Source organism: Liolophura sinensis, chromosome 6 (genome assembly GCF_032854445.1).
Source record: "Liolophura sinensis isolate JHLJ2023 chromosome 6, CUHK_Ljap_v2, whole genome shotgun sequence".
NCBI lineage: Eukaryota > Metazoa > Mollusca > Polyplacophora > Chitonida > Chitonidae > Liolophura > Liolophura sinensis.
Window position 1 is genome coordinate 59,668,441 of NC_088300.1, and position 20,269 is coordinate 59,688,709.

The 20,269-nt window shown below is 40.2% G+C and overlaps 2 protein-coding genes across 2 annotated transcripts; one reads left to right on the forward strand and one right to left on the reverse strand.

Moving 5' to 3' along the window:
• Positions 1 to 1,288: 1,288 nt before the first annotated feature.
• Positions 1,289 to 8,541, forward strand: LOC135468722 (uncharacterized). The gene is made up of 2 exons (XM_064747120.1): positions 1,289 to 1,817; positions 6,376 to 8,541. The coding sequence occupies exons 1-2, from the start codon at positions 1,428 to 1,430 to the stop codon at positions 6,664 to 6,666; spliced, it is 681 nt and encodes a 226-aa protein (XP_064603190.1). The 5' UTR covers positions 1,289 to 1,427; the 3' UTR covers positions 6,667 to 8,541.
• Positions 8,542 to 11,500: 2,959 nt separating this feature from the next.
• On the reverse strand, positions 11,501 to 17,735 carry LOC135467658 (zinc finger protein Helios-like). Its single transcript, XM_064745450.1, has 3 exons — positions 17,610 to 17,735; positions 16,247 to 16,622; positions 11,501 to 16,106 (listed from the first exon to the last, which is right to left on the reverse strand). Exons 2-3 carry the CDS (start codon positions 16,617 to 16,619, stop codon positions 14,749 to 14,751), a joined length of 1,731 nt encoding a protein of 576 aa, XP_064601520.1. The 5' UTR covers positions 16,620 to 16,622; positions 17,610 to 17,735; the 3' UTR covers positions 11,501 to 14,748.
• Between the last annotated feature and the right edge of the window lie 2,534 nt (positions 17,736 to 20,269).

Sequence of the window (20,269 nt, forward strand, 5' to 3'; positions counted from 1 at the left end):
GGAAACGGAAATTTTACTGAAGATTAAACGGTGGCAGAATGTGATTAGTCTAATTAGTAGTTTGGAAAAATCATTTTAGTCCAGTAAGGGTTGGTATTTTTTAATATTTTTCCTCTGTTCTTTAAACAAATTACCGTATGATACCTACTCCCATGCACAGAAAACAGACAAAACAACCACAGGCAATACTCTTTAGTTATGTTCCTTTGAAGCAAAATATGAACAAACGACATATAATGTTCAATATGGACAGGATCAACAAAGCCACCCCTTTTCTCATCCTACATATACACAGTTATATACCACTCTCTGTTCTCATGTCGTAGATAGAAGCTTAAAACGCAAGATGCAAATCAACATCCTACAGGCATCATTGATGAAAGCCATTTTAAGTGTATCGCACGGTACATGACTCTGGCTAAATTGATCTGACCTTGCTGAGCTGACGACAAACAACCCAGTCAGCACATGCACGCTATTTTACGATCTTTATTTGAATAACTCAAACTATTCCCCGGTTCTAACGACGACATGGTTGAAAAGCAGCCAAATGTAGCGTAAAAGCCTAATCACACGCCCATGCATTCATTCATTCGCTCCTAGAGTTCGATTGATTTCAGGCAAACTGTGGTAGACAGGTAAACTGTGGTAAACATAAAACAGTGAGTGAACAATGTATGATGTAAAAAACGAAAACCGGGATTACGTTTATGGCCATGTATAGTAAAACATTTTTAGTTTGGAATTCATAAAAGAAGAATTAGCGCGGATGCCAAAGCAATTTTCTTGAATATTAAACAACTGTCGGTCTATGATAGAGAAGCATTACGGTCTTTGGGTTTGCATTAAAACTTCACTTTAGGAAAATGACCATACCGACTGTAATTTCCCTTATCAGTGATATGTGAAATTATATAATTTGTCCTGTTACATGTCAAGCAGAGTCTATTATAATCTTACATGGTTTTGGTTTAACCCAGCTATGTAGTAATTTGACAAAGCCAGTGACAAAGGAAACAATCTGTTCTGACTCGATGTGCTAATCAGTACAGTCGTCTGTGAATCGTTAATTAGCTGGAGAATTCCCAGAGGCCCCTGGAGAGGAGTTTACATTTGTGCTGTAAACCGGTATCGATCTCTCTAGGGAGCTGTTCACCGTAAACAAATCACCTGTTGACTATCAATAATTCACGTCACTGTGACCCGCAGCTTTACGGCTCTCTACTGGTAATGGCGGAGCACTGCTGCTGAGTCCGTTCTTGTATACGCGACCGTCCTAATTCAAACGGATCGAATCTGAAGCCTAACTCGGCGTGCAGTACAACACGACCGACGGGATAAATGAACACGGTTTTAAGCGGTTTAATCTTACAAGCGAAGGTTTGGTATGACTGTGACATAACGGTACTTTAACCAGCTCGGTCAAAATGCCCTGTACTACACCTGGTACCAAAATGGCGTCAGTCACTCAGGTGTGTTGCTCAGAATGGCTGCTCCCTCTCCGCTGTGGTTTATGTCAGGAACTGTTCCGAAAGCCTCGCATCTTACCGTGTGGGCATACTTTCTGTGGCGACTGTCTTAACGAGCTGAGAGACAACTTAATTAGAACCGGTAGACAATCGCCTCTCTTCAAGCCTGTCTACAATAGTAGTTTTCCTGACCCTAACGGCGCTTATGGCACCGGCATCACGTTTGAGTGCCCAGATCTGGACTGTCAATACAGTATGAAGCTGATGAACCTGTCCCGCTGGGCACTGAGGAACCGTACTGTCCAAGACCTGGTGGCCGCCTTCAAACGCCACGGCCGGGAGCAGAGGGTAGGTCGCTGTCATTCTCTAACAAATCAATTATGCATACAGTACTACGTCCAATATCAGATTTCCTGCTTTGTCATGGTAATCGGTTGTTTTGAAGCATAAAATCTCATGACAACGTCCAAAGCGGTGCTAATAGAGTATATTATAAAGTACAGACTGGTTGCAGCGCATGCGCTCCATGTTGTCTAGATCACCGATTAAACACATTGATTTTTTGTCATGTTTTTCCTGTAAACATAGACAACTTTGACGTCATTTGTAGAATGCATCTACACGTATATATAGTGCTCACGTCTTCGGACACATATATTGGCTACCAAATCAGGCATGGTCTTGATATAGGCACATTATATAAGTTGATCATTAATCGAATTAATGATTTCATTTCGGTTTTTTTTTACCGCGGATACTTTTGTTGATCCTGTCAAACCTCTTGCCCAAACCGGGGCATCCGTGGCTCAGTTTGTTAGTGCGCTAGCGCAGCGTAATGACCCAGGAGCCTCTCACCAATGCGGTCGCTGTGAGTTCAAGTCCAGCTCACACTGGCTTCCTCTCCGGCCGTACGTGGGAAGGTCTGGCAGCAACCTGCGGATGGTCGTGGGTTTTCCCTAGGCTCTGCCCGGTTTTCTCCCATCATAATACTGGCCGCCGTCTTATAAGTGAATTATTTTTGAGTACGGCGTAAAACACCGATCAAATAAATAAATAAATAAATCTTGTCCAAACACCCTTGTGTACAAAATATTGTCGTCTTGACATTTATTGCTTATTTATATATACGCAGTTTACATTTCCATACACATTTTCATCACCTATTGTTTTATTTCTTCCAATTTACAGCCCGCTGTAACGCTTTTATTTTTGCTTTCATGGTTAGATTTCCCACAGTGTTTTGCCATTATATGGAAACAAAGCTGTCTTCGTACCTCAACAACCACCGTTACGTATGTTTGTTTATATGTTATAACGTCTGTAGTGTCCGTATAAAGCCCCTAAATTTAACCATTGACACTTTCCTTTCACCATTTATTAAATGGCCCACAGTTGTTCACGTATACCGGCCAAACAATGTACCGCCGTGTTCAGAATCACGGAAACTAAATCCATGTATATATTGTAATAGAGCCACATTTGGTGCATAAAGATGGATTACCAAGTATGACTTCTGGCTGTGCTTAAGATCGATTTCAGACATGTAGTCTGTAGTGGACATATTTCAACAGACTGGTGTTTCGATTCTTGGCACTATGTTCAGGCAACAGGTCTACAAATCGCTGCGGCGTTGTTTATAACTGCGGGGTCTTGCGGATGGCCATGGATTTCCCCCGGGCTCTTCCCGGTTTCTTCCCACCATAATGCTGGCCGCCATCATATAAGTGAAATATTTTTGAGAACGACGTAAAATGCCAATTAAATAAATAAATAAATAAATAAATAAACATAACTGCGGAGACTGATTACATGGCATAACTGATTACAGTCCATATATACATAAACATAACCCAGTTATTACGAATACATAGCACACGTCAGTCCACAGTATAATTTCATTGTATTTATAAGTCGCCCATGCAGCCGAGTACAGTGCAAAGCTACTCGTCATATAGCTGATCGTAGGTGCCCTGTGCCACAGACAGGATTAGGCGCCATCTGCTGCAGGCTGTGTTGTTGTACACACTTACAGATCTACACTATGCATATTAACAGTTCATTACCACCCAGATCAATATTCAGTGCAGAGGACAGGATAACACATGTACATGCAGCAAGCGATGTGCTTATGGCATTAATTCTTTCCCATTACCGGATAACGGTTTCTTATCTGTATAGCCCTGATATTCAATCACCTGCTCTCCAATGACTCTTCATGTCCCATGCTGAAGCGACATTAACGTTTGTTGTTCGACGGAAGGGCTTTGTCTCGTCTATCATTAAGGCATATCTCAAAAAAATAATTTAGATACAGGTGCTTGCGAGCAACTGTCAGACAACAAATAACTGATACTAATAACCTGCTATTGCAGATCTTCATTAACAATTAATGTCACCTGTTATTTCAGCGTCAGAACGTTTTGGGGTCGTTATTTTATTAACATTCTCCATATCGTGAAATTTAAAGGAGAATCCTAATGAAATGTAAAACATTCACACAAAGGAATTTCCAAACGCTGGTTATCAGGAAATTTAAACCGATTAAGTTGTAATCACTTGAGGAACAGAAACATCCCATGGCGAATGTGACACGATTATAGGAATACGTAAAGTTAAATCTAACTTACTGATTAAGGGCAGCGGTTAGTTTTATGGATGGGTGAAACCCGACCGGAATTCATTACCCTTTGCCATGCACAACAAAGCTTCAGACATAAAAACTGAAGCGTATTAGCCGCTGTGAGTTCAAGTCCATGTCATGCTGGCTTCCTCTCCGGCCGTACATGGGAAGGTCTTTCAGCAACCTGCGGATGGTCGTGGGTTTCCCCCGGGCTCTGCCCGGTTTCCTCACACCATAATGCTGGCCGCCGTCGTATAAGTGAAATATTCTTGAGCACGGCGTAAAACACCAATCAAATAAATAAATCAAGCGTATTAGCAGCAGCTAGTGCATTTATCAACAAGTGTACGGTATAAATCGTCCTCCGGTTCCCCAAAACATGTTCTCATATTTGGCTTGAAATACACGTCTGTCACATTTTGAAAACTTGTATCTTACACACTGTTAAAAACGTCTAAGTTTTAAACTCTTTCCTATTCCGCCGCTTTGGTGGCCTGATGGTGAGAGCGTCCACCTCGACGTAGGGTGACCCTGGCCAAATCCGGGTCGGCTCATACCAAAGACTTTAAAAATGGTACATAATGCTGTCTCCCTTGGCGCTCAGCACTGAGAGGTTAAAGCATGAAAACAAGACTGGTTGGCCCGGTCTCAATATATTTATCTATTTATTTATTTGATTTGTGTTTTACGCCGTACTCAAGAATATTTCACTTATACGACGGCGGCCATTATTATGGTGGGAGAAAACTGGGCAGAGCCCGAGGGAACCCAGGACCATCCGCAGGTTGCTGGAGGACCTTCCCACGTACGGCCGGAGAGGAAGCCAGCATGAGCTGGACTTGAATGGTACTGAAGAGAGATAGTATATGCGCATACACCTAATGATTCTTTGTTGTCATATGGCTGGAAAATTGTTAAGTACGACGTAAAAGCGAATGCATACTTACATACGTACTTCCTATTCTGATGATGACTTTAGACCTCTATTGAAGAATTGTCTAAATATCTGTGATTAATGAATGACTGACAAATCCGAAGACTATCATTAGTCTCCCCATGTCAAAGGGCCTGGTAAGGTAAGCCGGGGAATCGGTCCCAGAGAGGTACGATAAGAAAGTGCAAATTTCAAAATCCCAGCACAATTCTGTAAACTTTGGAATCAAAAGTATATGACATGGTTGAAACACCCATAAAAGTCACATGGCAATAAAAGAGATGGTTACTTAGTAATACGTCTCGCCGACATCAATTAAACTTGATGTTTGTCTTTCCCTTTAGCGATGTATAAATCTTATAAAATACTTGGTATATGTTAATGACAGAGAACGTCAAATCATGTATGATTCACCTGTGTCACTAAGTGCACAAACTGATGCATAGATTAACACCAATCAATCAGTCAGTTAAGCAATCAATTCAACATTCAAATGTTTCATACACATTCAGTTTTATTAGTTTGCCCCAAAATACTATAGTGAATCAGTCTGTCTTGAAACAGTTAAAGCACAGTCATCTGAAAACGCCATGAACAGCAAACACATAACTTAAGGGGACATTTGATGTATGTAGTCTTAGCAACATTGTCACGGCAAGGATCTTTGTGGAAATGTTTCACCGCGGTGACAAATTTAAGCAGTTAGTGCGATCTATTATCGCAGACGAAGTACGTGCAACAGATCAGCTATCTAGGAAGATACAGGTTGTTCAGATCTGGCTAGACTACGTGTCCACGACACCATGGTCTGTATCTCCAGTCTGGGATCGTCTCATACACATAACTAGACTTTGTGCCGACATTGGAAATCGATCTTATTTGTGATAATGTAACACAGCTGTTGGCTGGATGGACCAAGTGTTTGTATGTATTTTACCTCCACACACAATATACTGAATACCACGTCTGTCAGCAGTTACCTATATTTAGGTAAATTGCTAAAGTCGATTCACGAATGTAATATCGCTGACATAATGAGTATGGTCTAAAGGTGTCACGAAAACCTCTGTTACTGTGGCGATACATTTACAAATAAATACTTCTGTGGGATGAAGATTGCCTACAGCCATTCGACAAATCATCAAGGGAGTTTCAACAAAGGTAACTCTAATATAAAAGGCCATGGCAATATGAAGCCCTTTTCTTCTCCGTTAGGTTTGTGGCAATAAGTCGTATATTTTCATGGGACACAGCAAGTGGCGAATTACTAGGCATTACGCCACATGCTGTGCTGCATGTCGCAACCTTATTCAACCCACTTAGCAGAGCCTTTATTTTTTTTTCTCTAAAAGGAATTCTCAACGCAAACGGACATCGGTTTGGACTCGGCTCTCGTCGCTATCCCCAGGAGCCTGATCCCAACCCTGGCCAGATCGTCCACCATGAAAGCGAAAGACTGTGTGGATAATGGCGGAGAAACGCCCGCAGAGGTGGATCACTCAGTCACCGTCGGCAAGATCCTGCAGAGGGCGTTCAGCATGGACAGCCTCAATCAGACGTACGTGCCGACGGGAGTCAGGTCGTGGAAATCTTGCGTGGCGCTGTTAGGCGCAAACATCCTCGAGCAACTTATCCGACTATGATTTCCAAACAGTGTGGCCATCTGAACAAAACTGTTCCCAGTCCAGAACATACAAAATCCAACATAGCAGACACATGATTAACAAACAGGTACATTACCCGTGTTCGTTTGAGGCTTGTAGGGTGGGTTTGCGTCAGTTGATTCTGATGTGGTAGAATTTTATGGAGCTGGATCTAGTCTAATTCAATCAGGCAGTAATAACTGGTTCTGGGTCTCACGTTCACTTACCCCATCCAACAGGAACAATCTATGGGAGACAAGTCATGTCTGCTCTGTAACGGTTTTGTAACCTCATGCGCTTAAGATTTCCATTTTTGCAGTAAAGATCAAGATAACCACATGTCATTTAAATACAGTATCACTTTGCTGTTACTGACCAAGCCTGTTCCTGCATGGCCAGGATCAATACTGGCTTAATCTGCGTTATTTACATTCGGCACTCACTGGTTTCTCTCAGCGACGTAGGCCTAACTTTTAATCGGTAACTATAAACAGAACTGCCAGGTTTTGTTGAACTGACATTCATAGTAATTTTTTCGCCAATGCGCTATACACACTCACAGATGGCCATCTTGCCTGTAATGAACTGCACCCTGTAAATTTGAATCTTGAAACGCTTACAGCGCCAGTACGTCATAGGTAAGTGCACCAATCCTTAACACCCGCTGTACGGAGTATTTTAGGGTGAGAAATCTGTGATCATATTGTTATGTGTACGAAGACAAGGATTATGACATTGTGAACAATTAATATAGAATGATAAACTGTTCATAAATATATTTTAATATTATTTAATAAGTAATAAGTAAATAAGTAATATATTTAATATTATTTAATAAGTAAATCTAAATCTGTGATGTTACACAAAAGTGTAAGTTTGATTGCCAGAGATATTCATCACCAGTAAGACGCCTCCAAATATTGCTGTAAGACGTTGTTAATTTTATATCTGAGAATTGGCCGCGGTGTTTGTAAAGTTTTATGATGATTTTATTATAATTCTAGAATAGCATGTCGCTTTCAGGGGGAGTGTATCTGCACCTGGGAATGTATAGGTGCCATTTGGCTGATATACTGTGTCAGTTCATGTATGTATATGTAATTCAGTTTAGACGTTACTTTCAAGGTGAAAACTGTTTAAGTTGCAGATATAGTGATTCGGGTGATTTATATGGTGCCGGTGAATGTTAAGCTCGCTTTTATATGGACTATGAACTATGAGTTCAACTGCCATTTGTTCTTCTGTCGTTTATTACCATGTGTCTATGCACGTGGAGCCATGTGGTCTACACGAGAGTGAAGAGCTCAAAAGTCGCCTTGGCCATACACTAAAAGACAGACAAAGATATAAACTTTCTGAGTTTATTATGGGGTCTTCATACAAGCATACCAGTCTTATGGCACCCAGGTCTTTCGTGGAAACTTTCGCATGGGGTACTAAGAGAATATGGTACATGTGACCATATGAAAGGCAGTCCGGTCCGGTATCAGCTGTTTTGCAATCCTCATTAAACACTGCATTGAAATTAGTCTCTACTATTATAAGAAGGTTACTGCTGTAATGAGAAGAGCGCACCGTGATTTTCGCAAAAGGGCTGTTTCGTTAAGAATGGACGAATTAATCAATGTGGGTCCCAGCCCAGGATTTTTCGTCACCTGTATGGTCTTGGAGTTGTTAAGTACACATAAGACTTCATGTAGCTGGACACAATTTATGTTTTGGTTTTTAATTGCACAATACTTAATTGGTACACTTGATATGTTTATTAAATTATATGAACTCTTTCTCAAGTCAAATGTGCAATAGGAGTATAGATGAGTTCACCGGCTTAAATAATACAGCCTTGAGGAAATGTTTATTAAAAAATATAACGAATTCGTGTCAAAACTGGTGTTGTGTGTAGCCTTTGTTATGTGATTACAATCTGTACGGAACGACAAAAAAGCAGAAATGTTTTCCAGGTTCCTAATTATACCGAGAACTTCAAAGCGCAAGAAGAACCTTCAAATACATGGTTTAGTCGCGAATGGATAAATCGCGTTTGATTGATTGATTGATTTATTTGATTTGTGTTTTACGCCGTACTCAAGAATATTTCACTTATACGACGGCGGCCAGTATTATGGTGGGAGGAAACCGGGCAGAGCCCGGAGGAAACCCACGACCATCCACAGATTGCCGGCAGACCTCCCTACTTACGGCCGGAGAGGAAGTTAGCTCGAGCTGGACTTGAACTCACAGCGACCGTATTCGTGAGAGGCTGCTGGGTCATCACGGTGCGCTCCCGAGCTAACCAACTGAGTCACAGAGGCCCCCCGCCTTTGACTAATAGGTCTCCGCATTTACTCTTTTAGCAATAGGGACAACTTTGGAAAAGTACTTTTTTTGTATTCAGTTAATTTGTAAGGTCAATAAGGAAAACTTATTTCTAAATCACATAAAAAGAGCGACATTTGATGAAGGTTCAGATTGAAATCAAAATAATTAAGCTCAGAATTTCCCCAAGATTCATAGTATTTATTAATTCGATTGGTGTATAATTGTGTTCAAATACCGTCCTGTTCCTTTTTGGGACAAGAAGTGAGGGAGGCCGGTTACAGAGACAGGAACATCACGTCCTATGGATATGCATCTGGAAAGCGTTTTGTCGTGGCCGCATTTGTCAAGGTCTGCAAAGTTGAGAGTTTGCAAGCGAAACCCATTAGATGATTTTTACAAAATGTCTGGAATAAATCCTGCAGTGGGCATAAAATAAGTTTGTACTTGCATGGCTCCAGAATGTGTAGTCTTGGACACTGCACTAAAGGCCTATTAAACCAGTCAGGAGCGCCGTCTGGATGGACATTATGATAATTAGGGTATCGTTGACTTGCCCTTTCGAGACAATACAATGGTTGTTTAACAGCAAAAGTAAGTGCATCTTAATTTAAATCAAGGCTTCAGAGAGTTGTGATCGAACAGGTGTCACGCACGGAAACAAGGAATTTCCAAGGAAAAAAATTTGTATCTGTTGGCCACAAAAGTTTTAGTTACCACTGAGACAGTTACTGTGTCAGTGTGTTAACAAACAAACAGCTGGATATTGTTCTTGCATACGTGCAAATATCTGTTCATTTTAAACTGAGAAACTGTAAAGTGAACATGAAGTCTGCCACTATATAAATTATATAGGACACAGTTATCAGAGAAAAATATGTAAAAAATTCTATAAAGCCGATAAGGCAAGTTCAGCATTGGGGATATGGCACTGACGGACAATTCACTCCAAACAGCCATGTTGCAGAAGCCCTTATGAACTTGGCCAATCACAAGCGCTGAAAGCGTGATGCCATAACTTGCTGTCACGTCAATAGACCTAGTAGCACTCGATTGTCACTGTGGTTTCTAATAGTGGATAGACAGATACTGATGCAATAAATTGGATTTTGCGGTTATCTTAAGTGTTAAACTGATGCATTTGGACACAGACCCCCATTACAACTTCCGATTGCAGTTCTGTGTATTTTAGGGTGTAAAGTCTTTTTTTGCTGCCAGCCTGCCGTTTTTGGTGTACAGGTGCATGCTTGGTATCAAAATGATGGAAATTGTCTAAGCTTTGGGCAGGTATGAGTTTTAATGGTGAAAGTTTGAAATTCTGGGCGAGAGGACACAAGGAGACAGGTGGTGATGAGGCTGCGAGTGACGTCCCCTTGGCGTTGCTAGGCACCCCGCCCAGCTGCCGGCATGGAAAGGTCCAGATTTTGACGGTCAACCTATGTCAAGATTTTTACAGCTTCTTTCTCACAGGCTGGGCCAGGTATGCACCAAAGCTTATTGGCCTCGGAATGTTTGGGACTGAGCTACAGCGCTAAACGTTAACATTGTCGCTTATGGAAAACTAATGGGGGTCTGTGGCTATTTTGGACCACATATTTTTGAGCAGGGAAATGAGAACGGCTGACCATGTCACAAAGCTCACGTGACGGGCAGGATACTGCAGTGACTTGTCAGAATGAGCTGGCGAGAAAACCGCCTCCGGAGATTATTTTTCTTTAGCAGAGTTAGATTTATTACGAAAATATCTACCCAAAATCTGAATGAAAGAGTCTGTTATCAGTCAGAAGGTCCTGCTATGTTCGGTAAACTTCCTGAAGTCGGTACAGCCAGCTAGGCCAAATGCTGACACCCATGCAGGACGAGGAAGAGCAGGGCCGCTAAAACACGACGCTTGTGTACACAAATAGTCCCAACCAAGCGTCAAACTAAAAGAAACAGCGGCCCTTTGAACACGGAACAGAGTTGATATATTTGGTTGTGTATCACATGTTTTTGCTTGTATTTTCTCACTCTTTGCATTACAACATGACAAAATGGCGTCACTAAATGAGTGGCTAGGTACTGACGATTGTTTGCTTTTATTTTGTTGATAAGCAGTGGAGAATTTTAAAACATTTCTGGAATACTACTTTAATAATTCATTCAGCTTTAGTGGTTTACTTTATGTTCACTTTAAGATTAAAACATGATTGCCTAGTGCACTCGATTTTTGATGGAAACGAAGAAAGGACAAATAACTTAGGTTGAACACGCTTTTGATGTATTTCGTAACACATTTATATATAACTAAAAACGATTTAACAATTACAGTCTAACTCCTACTATCGCTCACACAAACCAACAGAAAGCAAAAATTGTGAATTTATATATATATATATATATATATATATATATATATATATATATATACGTAAAGATACATACTATTTCAATGATTTAGTTATGTGCAGAAGTATATACATATAAAGTTACATACAGACACATATAATCTATCGCATGAAGCTGTTATGACATACAACACGACCATTGGCAGCAGGGTAGTACAAGAGTTAGGTGAGATGAAGACAGCAAATGCTACATACAAAAATAGACACGAAGGCGCTTTATTAATTTCGCTTTTTGTGCGTTTTGCTTCCGGATCAACGCCATTGGAGTAAAATCAGACTGCAAGCGATAGATAATTACTAACCAATGGTAAAAAAAAAAAAAAAAAAACATATCAGCAACACCGAGACTTGCATATATTACAGACATCGCTTCAGTTTAATTGTAAAACAAAGAATTGTTGTGAAAAGACGTGTCTGATCATGAGAGAAACAGAACATTATGTCCGGTAAATTTACACGATGCACTTCCCAACTCCTTTATGGTTGACTGCACCGGGGTCATCCGACAAACCAACAGCATATATACCTCAGCAGTCTTTTCAGAATTTCTATTGTAAATGTCTTTATAAAGCGGACCTAAACAAAATTGAGAATAGCGATGTGCAACATCATTTTTGTCGTGCTACAACCTTTAAACGCAGCAAATCCATTTAAAGGGAAAGGAGACATACATCCATGTTAATTCAGCTAAAAATATACATAGACTTCTAACTATTCCCTATACAACTGCCCCATACTGTATTTCCTGTGTGCCCGCCAAATCCTGCTTTTCATAATTTTTCTCGTAAATCCAGTAACTTTATGTTTATGCGATAAAATCTGCTTCTACAAACACCCTGTTATGATGCAGGGTGTTGAAAAAGTGCAAGCAGCAGACATACAGCTAAATGAGTGGCTGCCGTCCCCGTAGTCGTCTACTTTGAATATTCTTACTATCTGAGTCAATAGTAATTGTGACATAATTATTTTCAATTCAGCCGCCTAGTTTTGAACTCTGACCTCCGATTCTGAATGAAAAGCCTGATGATGTCATCACAAGAATGCAAACCCTATCTGGATGTGAGCTATATACCAGTCATAAAGTCGACGAAAAAAAAAGACAGAATTGAAGAGGGATGCGTCAAGGCAGGAACAGTGAGAGGTCATAAAAGAATGGAAGGAAAATAAAATGTGCCAGGAAGAGAAATACATGACCGAAATGGAAGAATGGAGTCACAGCGATGTAAAAAAAGGAAAGACATTAAGGAAGGACAAGAAAGAGTGGAAGGCTCAAATGGAGAGATAGGGAAAGAAAGGAATCACAATAATGGACAACAGTATATTGAAAGGAGGAAAAGAAATTGTGGAAAGCTCAAATGGAGAGATGATAAGGGAAGAAGGTGATCACAACAATGGAGTACAGGATAGGCACTAAGAAAGGAAAAGAAACTGTGACAGGCTCAAATGGAGATATAATAAGTGAAGACCGGTGATACTGGAAAGCAATAATGCATAGACAGTATGGGAAACGATGAACCATATAAATGGAGGGAAGAGGAATAGAGTAAGGTATGGAGGGACTGGCAAGGAAGTGTGAGGGGATAGATAGAGATACTGTTTGGATACATAGGGAAGACGATAATGATAAGGAATAGAGTGACACAGTTGGCAAAGTTGTTAACCTAGAGGGAGAACGGAAATGAATTAGGAATGAAAATTATATAACAAAGGGAGGACACAGTAATTGGAAGAAAGAATGCAGGACAAAATATTTGTATCCCGATGCAGACGAAGGAGAAAGAGAGAGACAGTAAAGGGTTATTTCCCGTGTAATGTTATAACCATTTGACTTTATGACACCAGTAAGATGGGAGCATGTTTTCAGACAGGACAACGAGATAATATAGCAACAAATATAACATTTGGGAAGAAAAAGTAAAACAGAAACTTAATAGGTCTTATGTACAAGTACAACATTAGTAGAAAATTGTACCGATGTACATGTGTTAGTGTGAGGTGCTGCACTTTAAAATTAATGAAATTGCATGAGTAAAATAAATAACAAAATAATTATATTGCATATCTTGTACCAATCACCATAAACAATGTAGTAAAAACTGAAATATGTGTATTCCACTGTAGGAAGAGAGACATACTCCTAGTAAAAAGGGATTGAGATTTCACCACAAAAAATAACAGTGAAATAAATTAGGATGTACACAACAAATGGTATGTTGACAAAATTGCTGCCTATTACACTGCAAAATGTAAAGCACCAGAAGAGCTCAAATGAAGTTGTAATAAGTTAAATGAGCAAGTTGAAACATGAATTAAAGGCACTGACTCAATTGACTAGAAAATCAAAAACCTTTGCACAGCAATTTCGCAAAGCCCTATTAAGAGAATGGAAGGAAAACCAATGCTCATGTTTACATTAAATAGTGTAATACCAGAAGATAATACACAAGTAACAAAGTAACAAAAGTAAAGCTTTATGATATAAACTAAGTGACACGACAAAAATTGTGTAAACAAATCAGCCTAAAGGAGTAGTCGAAGCACTCAACATTCCACAGCAACAACAAGCAAAACTGATGTGATGGTCAAAATACATAAAAAAGCAGAATTTCACTTTCCCAAAATTATTCACAAACTGATTTACAGTTCCTAATGCCCAAAAAATAACACACTGTACAAGAAAACAGAAACTGAACCATTTGACAATCTATCCCACTCATGCAACTGCAATAACTTTAACCCTAATAAATGCCATTACAAGATGCTATCTAGGTCTTACCGGTATTTTTCTGTTACTACTTTATCACATTTACAAGCAGTACTTTAATGGTATAGTAGAAGTATCTCGCCCTGCTTGTATATTACATATGTAGTTAGTATTTGTATCTGTCTTAAAGTTGTTCTGTCTTAAAGTCAAAAACATTTAAGAAGAAACACCAGATCCAACATTTATTAATTCGAAATAATAGGTGGTAGAGCTCTTGACTGGTTCAATATAACATGTTATATCTAATTTACACTAAAAATACTACACTTTACACAGAGACTATCACAAAATGGGGCTTACGGCACACAAATATAAACTTGTATACCATCATCATTTCGTAACTTGATTAACCTCTAACAGATATCATTTACACTACAATAATATATACTTAATCAAAAATAATCCCCAAGAATTGGGAGAAAATGTCCTCTCTTAATATTGAGCACATGGTTATTAATATATAAATAGTAAACTCTAGACCTCTTGATCTGAGGTGTGCTGGCTTCAGTACAGTACACCTCAGATCACAAGTCCAAATTATGTCATGTTTTCAATGATATTATTCTCTCTACATGAAAGCAATGATATACATGTACAGCAAAAATGTCTGTTCTTTCAGCACTGGTGGCCTCTCATGATATGTGAATAAAAGCCGTACTTATTATGACAGTGTTTGCCACACACATTGCACACATAAGGATCAGTATGGCTGTGGCAGCCAATGTGGATGGAATAGAGAACTTCATCATCAAATGTGACTCCACAGTGAAGACACTTTGAGCATTGCCTATGAGAGGGTGCCTGTTGGTCACTGCCTTCTGAGTCACTGCCGTACGACTGGATGCCCTGTTGTGAGCTACCCCTGCTGCACTGGATCAGTTCACACTGAGTACCACGCTCAATCATCAACAGTGTTCCCCTCATCCGACGCTTGTTCTCAGAAACAGTGCGTTCCACTGGTTCTGCTTTCACCACAGGCATGGCACACTGGACCCCAATACTAGAAGTTTCCATTTTAATGTGAGGCTGTGAGCCACAAGGTTCCTCTTGGTATCGACTTTCTCGCCTACTTTCTCGTCTCCGCTCGTCGGAGGGGCCAGGTTGACTGGGGAAGGTGAGAGGCACAGCCTCATTGCCTCTGTCCATGGGCATGTAGGAGATGCTGTCTGGAGGATCCATATGCCTCTGCAGGCGGACAGGGTGGTTTTCGTACTGCCTGCTGGGTTCAGGGGTACGGGAACCCACTCCAGAACTGGACACAGTGTCCATGACCATGTCCACTGGTTCCTGTTTTACCTTCACCGCCGGATCAAGCTGCAAGTCCATGGCCTGCATGCCAGCCAGGCTGGGGTTTTGAAGGGCACTGCCCGATACGTGACGATGATTTGATACATCTGCTGTATTTAAATAGTAACTGGATGATGTGATGGTACTAGTTGCTGCCACACGATGAAGGGGATTGGGTGGTAGCACTGTAGAAACAATGGACCGCAAATAATTTGATGCCATGTGTGGTTCCTGGACCCGGGGCAGGGGTTGTGAGTGGGACTCGTACGGTTCATACTGAGGCAGGTTTGGGTTATGAATCCTCCCATACTCCAGCCTTTCTGGACCAACTGAGGTCAGTAGGGAGTGTAGGGCACTCGGGGCTACAGACACAGTTCTATTTCCAGGGGGCTGCCTTGAAGTCATCTCTAAATTCTGAAAAGTGACAGGCATGTCTGGCGGTCTATGTCCACTGTACAGTGAAGCTGGAGCATCCAAACACTCCGACTGCCTACAAGTATACACAATGTTGTGTTGCTGCCGATAATGTTCTCGGATCTTCCGAGGTAAAATTGTTGTGTAGGAACACTTTCCACACTTAAGGACATTCACAGGGTTGGAGCGAATATGAAGTCTTTTGTGACGTTTGAAGTTGCTCCGATCATTAGTTGAATAATCGCACAAGGTGCAAATTAATGACTTCTGACCTATAATAAAATAGATAAGATATCATTGGGAATTAATGAATATAATGGTCATTTCATACAAAAATGTTTAATTTGATTTATTTCATTGGTGTTTTAAACTGTACTCAAAAATATTTCATTTATTTAATGACAAAAGTTACCTTGGTAGGAGTCAGAGAGGGGATTTGAGGCATCTGTGGGTGAACTGACAAAATCATCAGGAAGAGGTGAGCTTAATTCTTGATGTGTGTTAGGTGACTTGTCAGCTAGGTTGTGCATGGAGACATTGGTGTTGGCCACAGACACACACATTAGGCCATCAGAGCCATCTACTGGGTCGGTATCGGCTGGCAGAGACTGGCTGACAGACATGTCCCGTGAGCTGGATTCTTCACTGCTCCCAGATGAGTCAATTGTCTGCTCCAGCGAGTCAGATACCAAAACATGTGGCTCGGCTGTTGTACCAACGTCAATAGTCTCTTCTTCACCATCCTTATCATGTGACGGAGATTTACTACCGTCTTCTTCTGACATCTCCTGACAAGTATAAGACAATAGCAGCATTAAAACAGAACTTTGAATCCATATGTAGTTTGACTGATAAAAACTATTTTGTAAAACTACAAAACATTGGTTTATATTAAGTTTGCAGTTCCTTTTATCTTTAAATTTGCACAATTAGCCTACATCTTAATTATACAGACCTGGCTTTGCATGAGAAATAAATGGTAATAGGATCTATGAGAGATACAAGCTCTCAGGAGTTCCACATAGGGGCACAGACTGTTTCCGCCAGGCTGTGCCAGGTTTCCTCCCACCATAATAATAGCCGACATCGTACAAAATATTCTTGAGTACGGCGTAAAACACCAATCAAATAAATACATAAATAAATGAAGTCTTAATGTTGTTTTGCTAACACCCTAACCTGGTATGATTGTTGATGTGCTATCTGCAGTAAGCAGTGTTCTGATAAGAGACTCATAGGTTGTTGTCTATCTCAACAACCTATATTCCATTTTCGTGGTGGGTTATACATCTTCGATTTTTTTAACCTGGTTTACCAGTACTTCTTTTTTCCAAAAAGAGCAATTAATTAGTTGTACATACATTTACCCTAAGAGACTTGGAATGTGATGTAAAGCATCGATTACTGTTGAGGTTTCTGTTTCATCGTTCGTTAAGTTCTGCAACAACCAAAACTAAAAGGGAGAAAACCAGGCTGCTCTAACAAATTATCTGCCCTTGGTTCATTATACCCAAACTGACGACACGTGAAACTCACCGAAGCTCATCAGTATTCTGAAAGAAAATGTGACCATATAAACGCGTTCCGAAATAAAATTCGACTAAAAGCAACAGCAAACATAATTTCACGGCTAAATGGCTCCAACAAATACACACAAAAGATGCAGAAGTGACATTCATAAAAAATGCGAAACACCAAACGAATGCAGACAGCGTGACCTGGTTTCCACACAGCAACATTTTGACGTTTAACACACATATTACAGCGATAGTTACCTTCAGGTTTGATTCTCCCCCAACGGTCGCTATGACACATCTATCAAGAAGGCGAACAGCGACAGATTATTCTCATTTCTGAAAGAAAAATTATCGTCATCAAAATCTTCTGGCATTATGGCGTACGTCCTTTTATACATTCTTTTTACCTTCGAGTACTAGAGAGTTACAGGAAATTCAGAGTTATCTGCTCTTGTTATACCTCTTTTTGTGTGGTAGAATGCCAGTACAAAGGACCTTCATCTTTACTGTGGCAGCCTAATTTGCTTCGTTTTAAAATAAAATAAAAATCAACGTTCTGCGCACAGGCTGTACTGGCTATCTTTCCATGGACGTTGGCCTACATAGCCTAAAATCGTAAGACGAACCACAGCCCCAAGGTACAGATAACATGGGCACGGAAATATACGCAAAATGTGAGCAAAACTGACTGAAGGAAAATTTAACTCATAGAGACATAGGATCGATTTCCAAAAAGACATGTGTTAAATTATCCAGTGCAATAGGGGAACCTATCCATGGAACGACCATGATTATATTCACGCCGGGGGTCCTTTCTACGAAAATGGAGGGCTATAGCAGACATCGAGGGTTTAATTTAACCTTTTATTTTGAACCCTAGCCTTATCTGTAACCTGGCGACTGAGACTTTGATTTTGGTGAAAGCGAACTTGAAGTATAATCACAAGTTTTAGGAACACTGTATGTGGCTATGTAGGCCTAAAGGAGCGTGGGGGGGGGGGGGGGGGGCTGGGGTCAGGATGCGGGGGAGGTTGGATGTTTATGCGATTGATTAGTGGAGAGAAATAAACAAATTAACACTACTTACTGTAGGCCTACACAAGACGCAGTTTAAAGTTAGAATAGTACTTCAGACATTTATTCGTGCTTCAAGATATGTTGCACTGGGTTGAAAATTAATAAATTCAATTTCTGGAAGGTATTCGAGGTTTAAGTATGACTGTATTTTTCCAAATTTGCCTGAATTTATTAATTTATTTATTTGATTGGTGTTTTACGCCGTACTCAAGAATATTTCACTTATACGACGGCAGCCAGCACGGTTGGAGGAAACCGGGCAGAGCCCGGGGCAAACCCACGACCATCCGCTGGTTGTTGGCAGACCTTCCCACGTAAATTTGCCTGAATCACAAGTGTCTTCTTAGCATGCAGTGATATTATGCTGATATATCAACTTGGTTTCTTAGTCTTTGGAATATCGGTAGGCCTAATGAACATATATTAAAAGTTTAAAGGCCATCCATAATCTTATACAACCATTGCCAGATACATGTACGTGCGTCTTCAGTTCTCAACTAAAATCACTGCACTATACATCCATGTATTCTTTTCTGACAACATTTGGCGTCTTATTTTAATTTTTCTATGTATCCGCGCTATAATATTGTAAGTGTCTTATGTCCAACCCAGCTGAAGATTGTTTTTTTTTTTTGTATGAGCACCACATACACATGCTTCGTTAGATCCAGTTATTGACATTTGGGGAAACTACACTGCTTAATACACTGATGGCCGAGATCATGCTACCAAAATGATAACAGTGGTCGGCCTATCTCGGGACAGTGATGTTCGTTATACTCAATGTACTTGTACTCTCCGCTATTATCATTTTCGCTATAGGCCTAAGCCTATCAGTGACGGTTTCTAACCTGCCAAGGTATGGTTGTGGTCATAACTTTGCATTGAGAAATAATTCATTTTAACCTGATCATAAGTACTGATACCAAATTACGTTAAATTAGAGCTGCAAAGCAGTTTCGGCCCGGGCAAACGTCGTTTGATGTCGGAGTTACCATTTATACTGTCAAATGGGACACGCCATAGCTATATCTAAGCGCACGACTTGGTGCAACTATTTTGACATTAGATTCGGAATCAGCGCTACGAAATACACCATTTATGCGTGAAAAAAAATGAAATTTCAAAACTAGTTACGTCATAACTTCGACCAATAGCGAGCTTCCACAGTTTTTACTGGGAGTCAACGATTTTTTCAAATGTATTGTAACTATCAACGGTCTACCTACATATCAAATTTCAGAAAAATCCGTTAGCTGGTTCTTGAGCAGAAGATGTTTAAACGATTTCATATAAGATCCAATATGGCCACCAAACCACGTGAAGTAGAAAAAAAATGTCAGGTTAATCGGTCGAACAGTTTGAGTTGTAGGTGTAACACAAAATTAGTGGAATAATGATAATAATCCAAAACAAAACAATAGATGTCCCGCAGGACTACCTGCGAGGACACAAACTCAATGTCTTTCTGTCTCAGCTGATGACTGGTGTGAACAGTTTGAGGATTCTCTCAATCCATTTTTGCCTTTAATGAATACAGGAGGATTAACCTGTTGTTTCCAGTCTAAGATCACCTTATATGTTTATTTTAATTGTAAGCTTCATTATTCCCGCACAGTGAGGTGTAATGTGAATTCAGAATTACAGGTACTTTAAGATCACGGAAAATATGTTTTCGTCGCGAACAGCTTTGACATTTTGAGGACAGGGCAGGCGAGATCCAAGTCAGTGAATGTAACGATTCAGATCGGATAAAAACTGGGCTATGAAACTGACCAACCGATCTCAGAGATATGTATTTCACCGTAATGGGTAAAGTTATATAGGTAGTATTTCTCCGG

Coding starts and splice junctions, on each gene's coding strand:
- LOC135468722 (XM_064747120.1), top strand. CDS start 1,428: ATGCCCTGTACTACACCTGGTACCAAAATGGCGTCAGTCACTCAGGTG. Junction 1,818..6,375: donor GCCACGGCCGGGAGCAGAGG/GTAGGTCGCTGT, acceptor TTTCTCTAAAAG/GAATTCTCAACGCAAACGGA.
- LOC135467658 (XM_064745450.1), bottom strand. CDS start 16,619: ATGTCAGAAGAAGACGGTAGTAAATCTCCGTCACATGATAAGGATGGT. Junction 16,107..16,246: donor CCTCTCTGACTCCTACCAAG/GTAACTTTTGTC, acceptor ATTTTATTATAG/GTCAGAAGTCATTAATTTGC.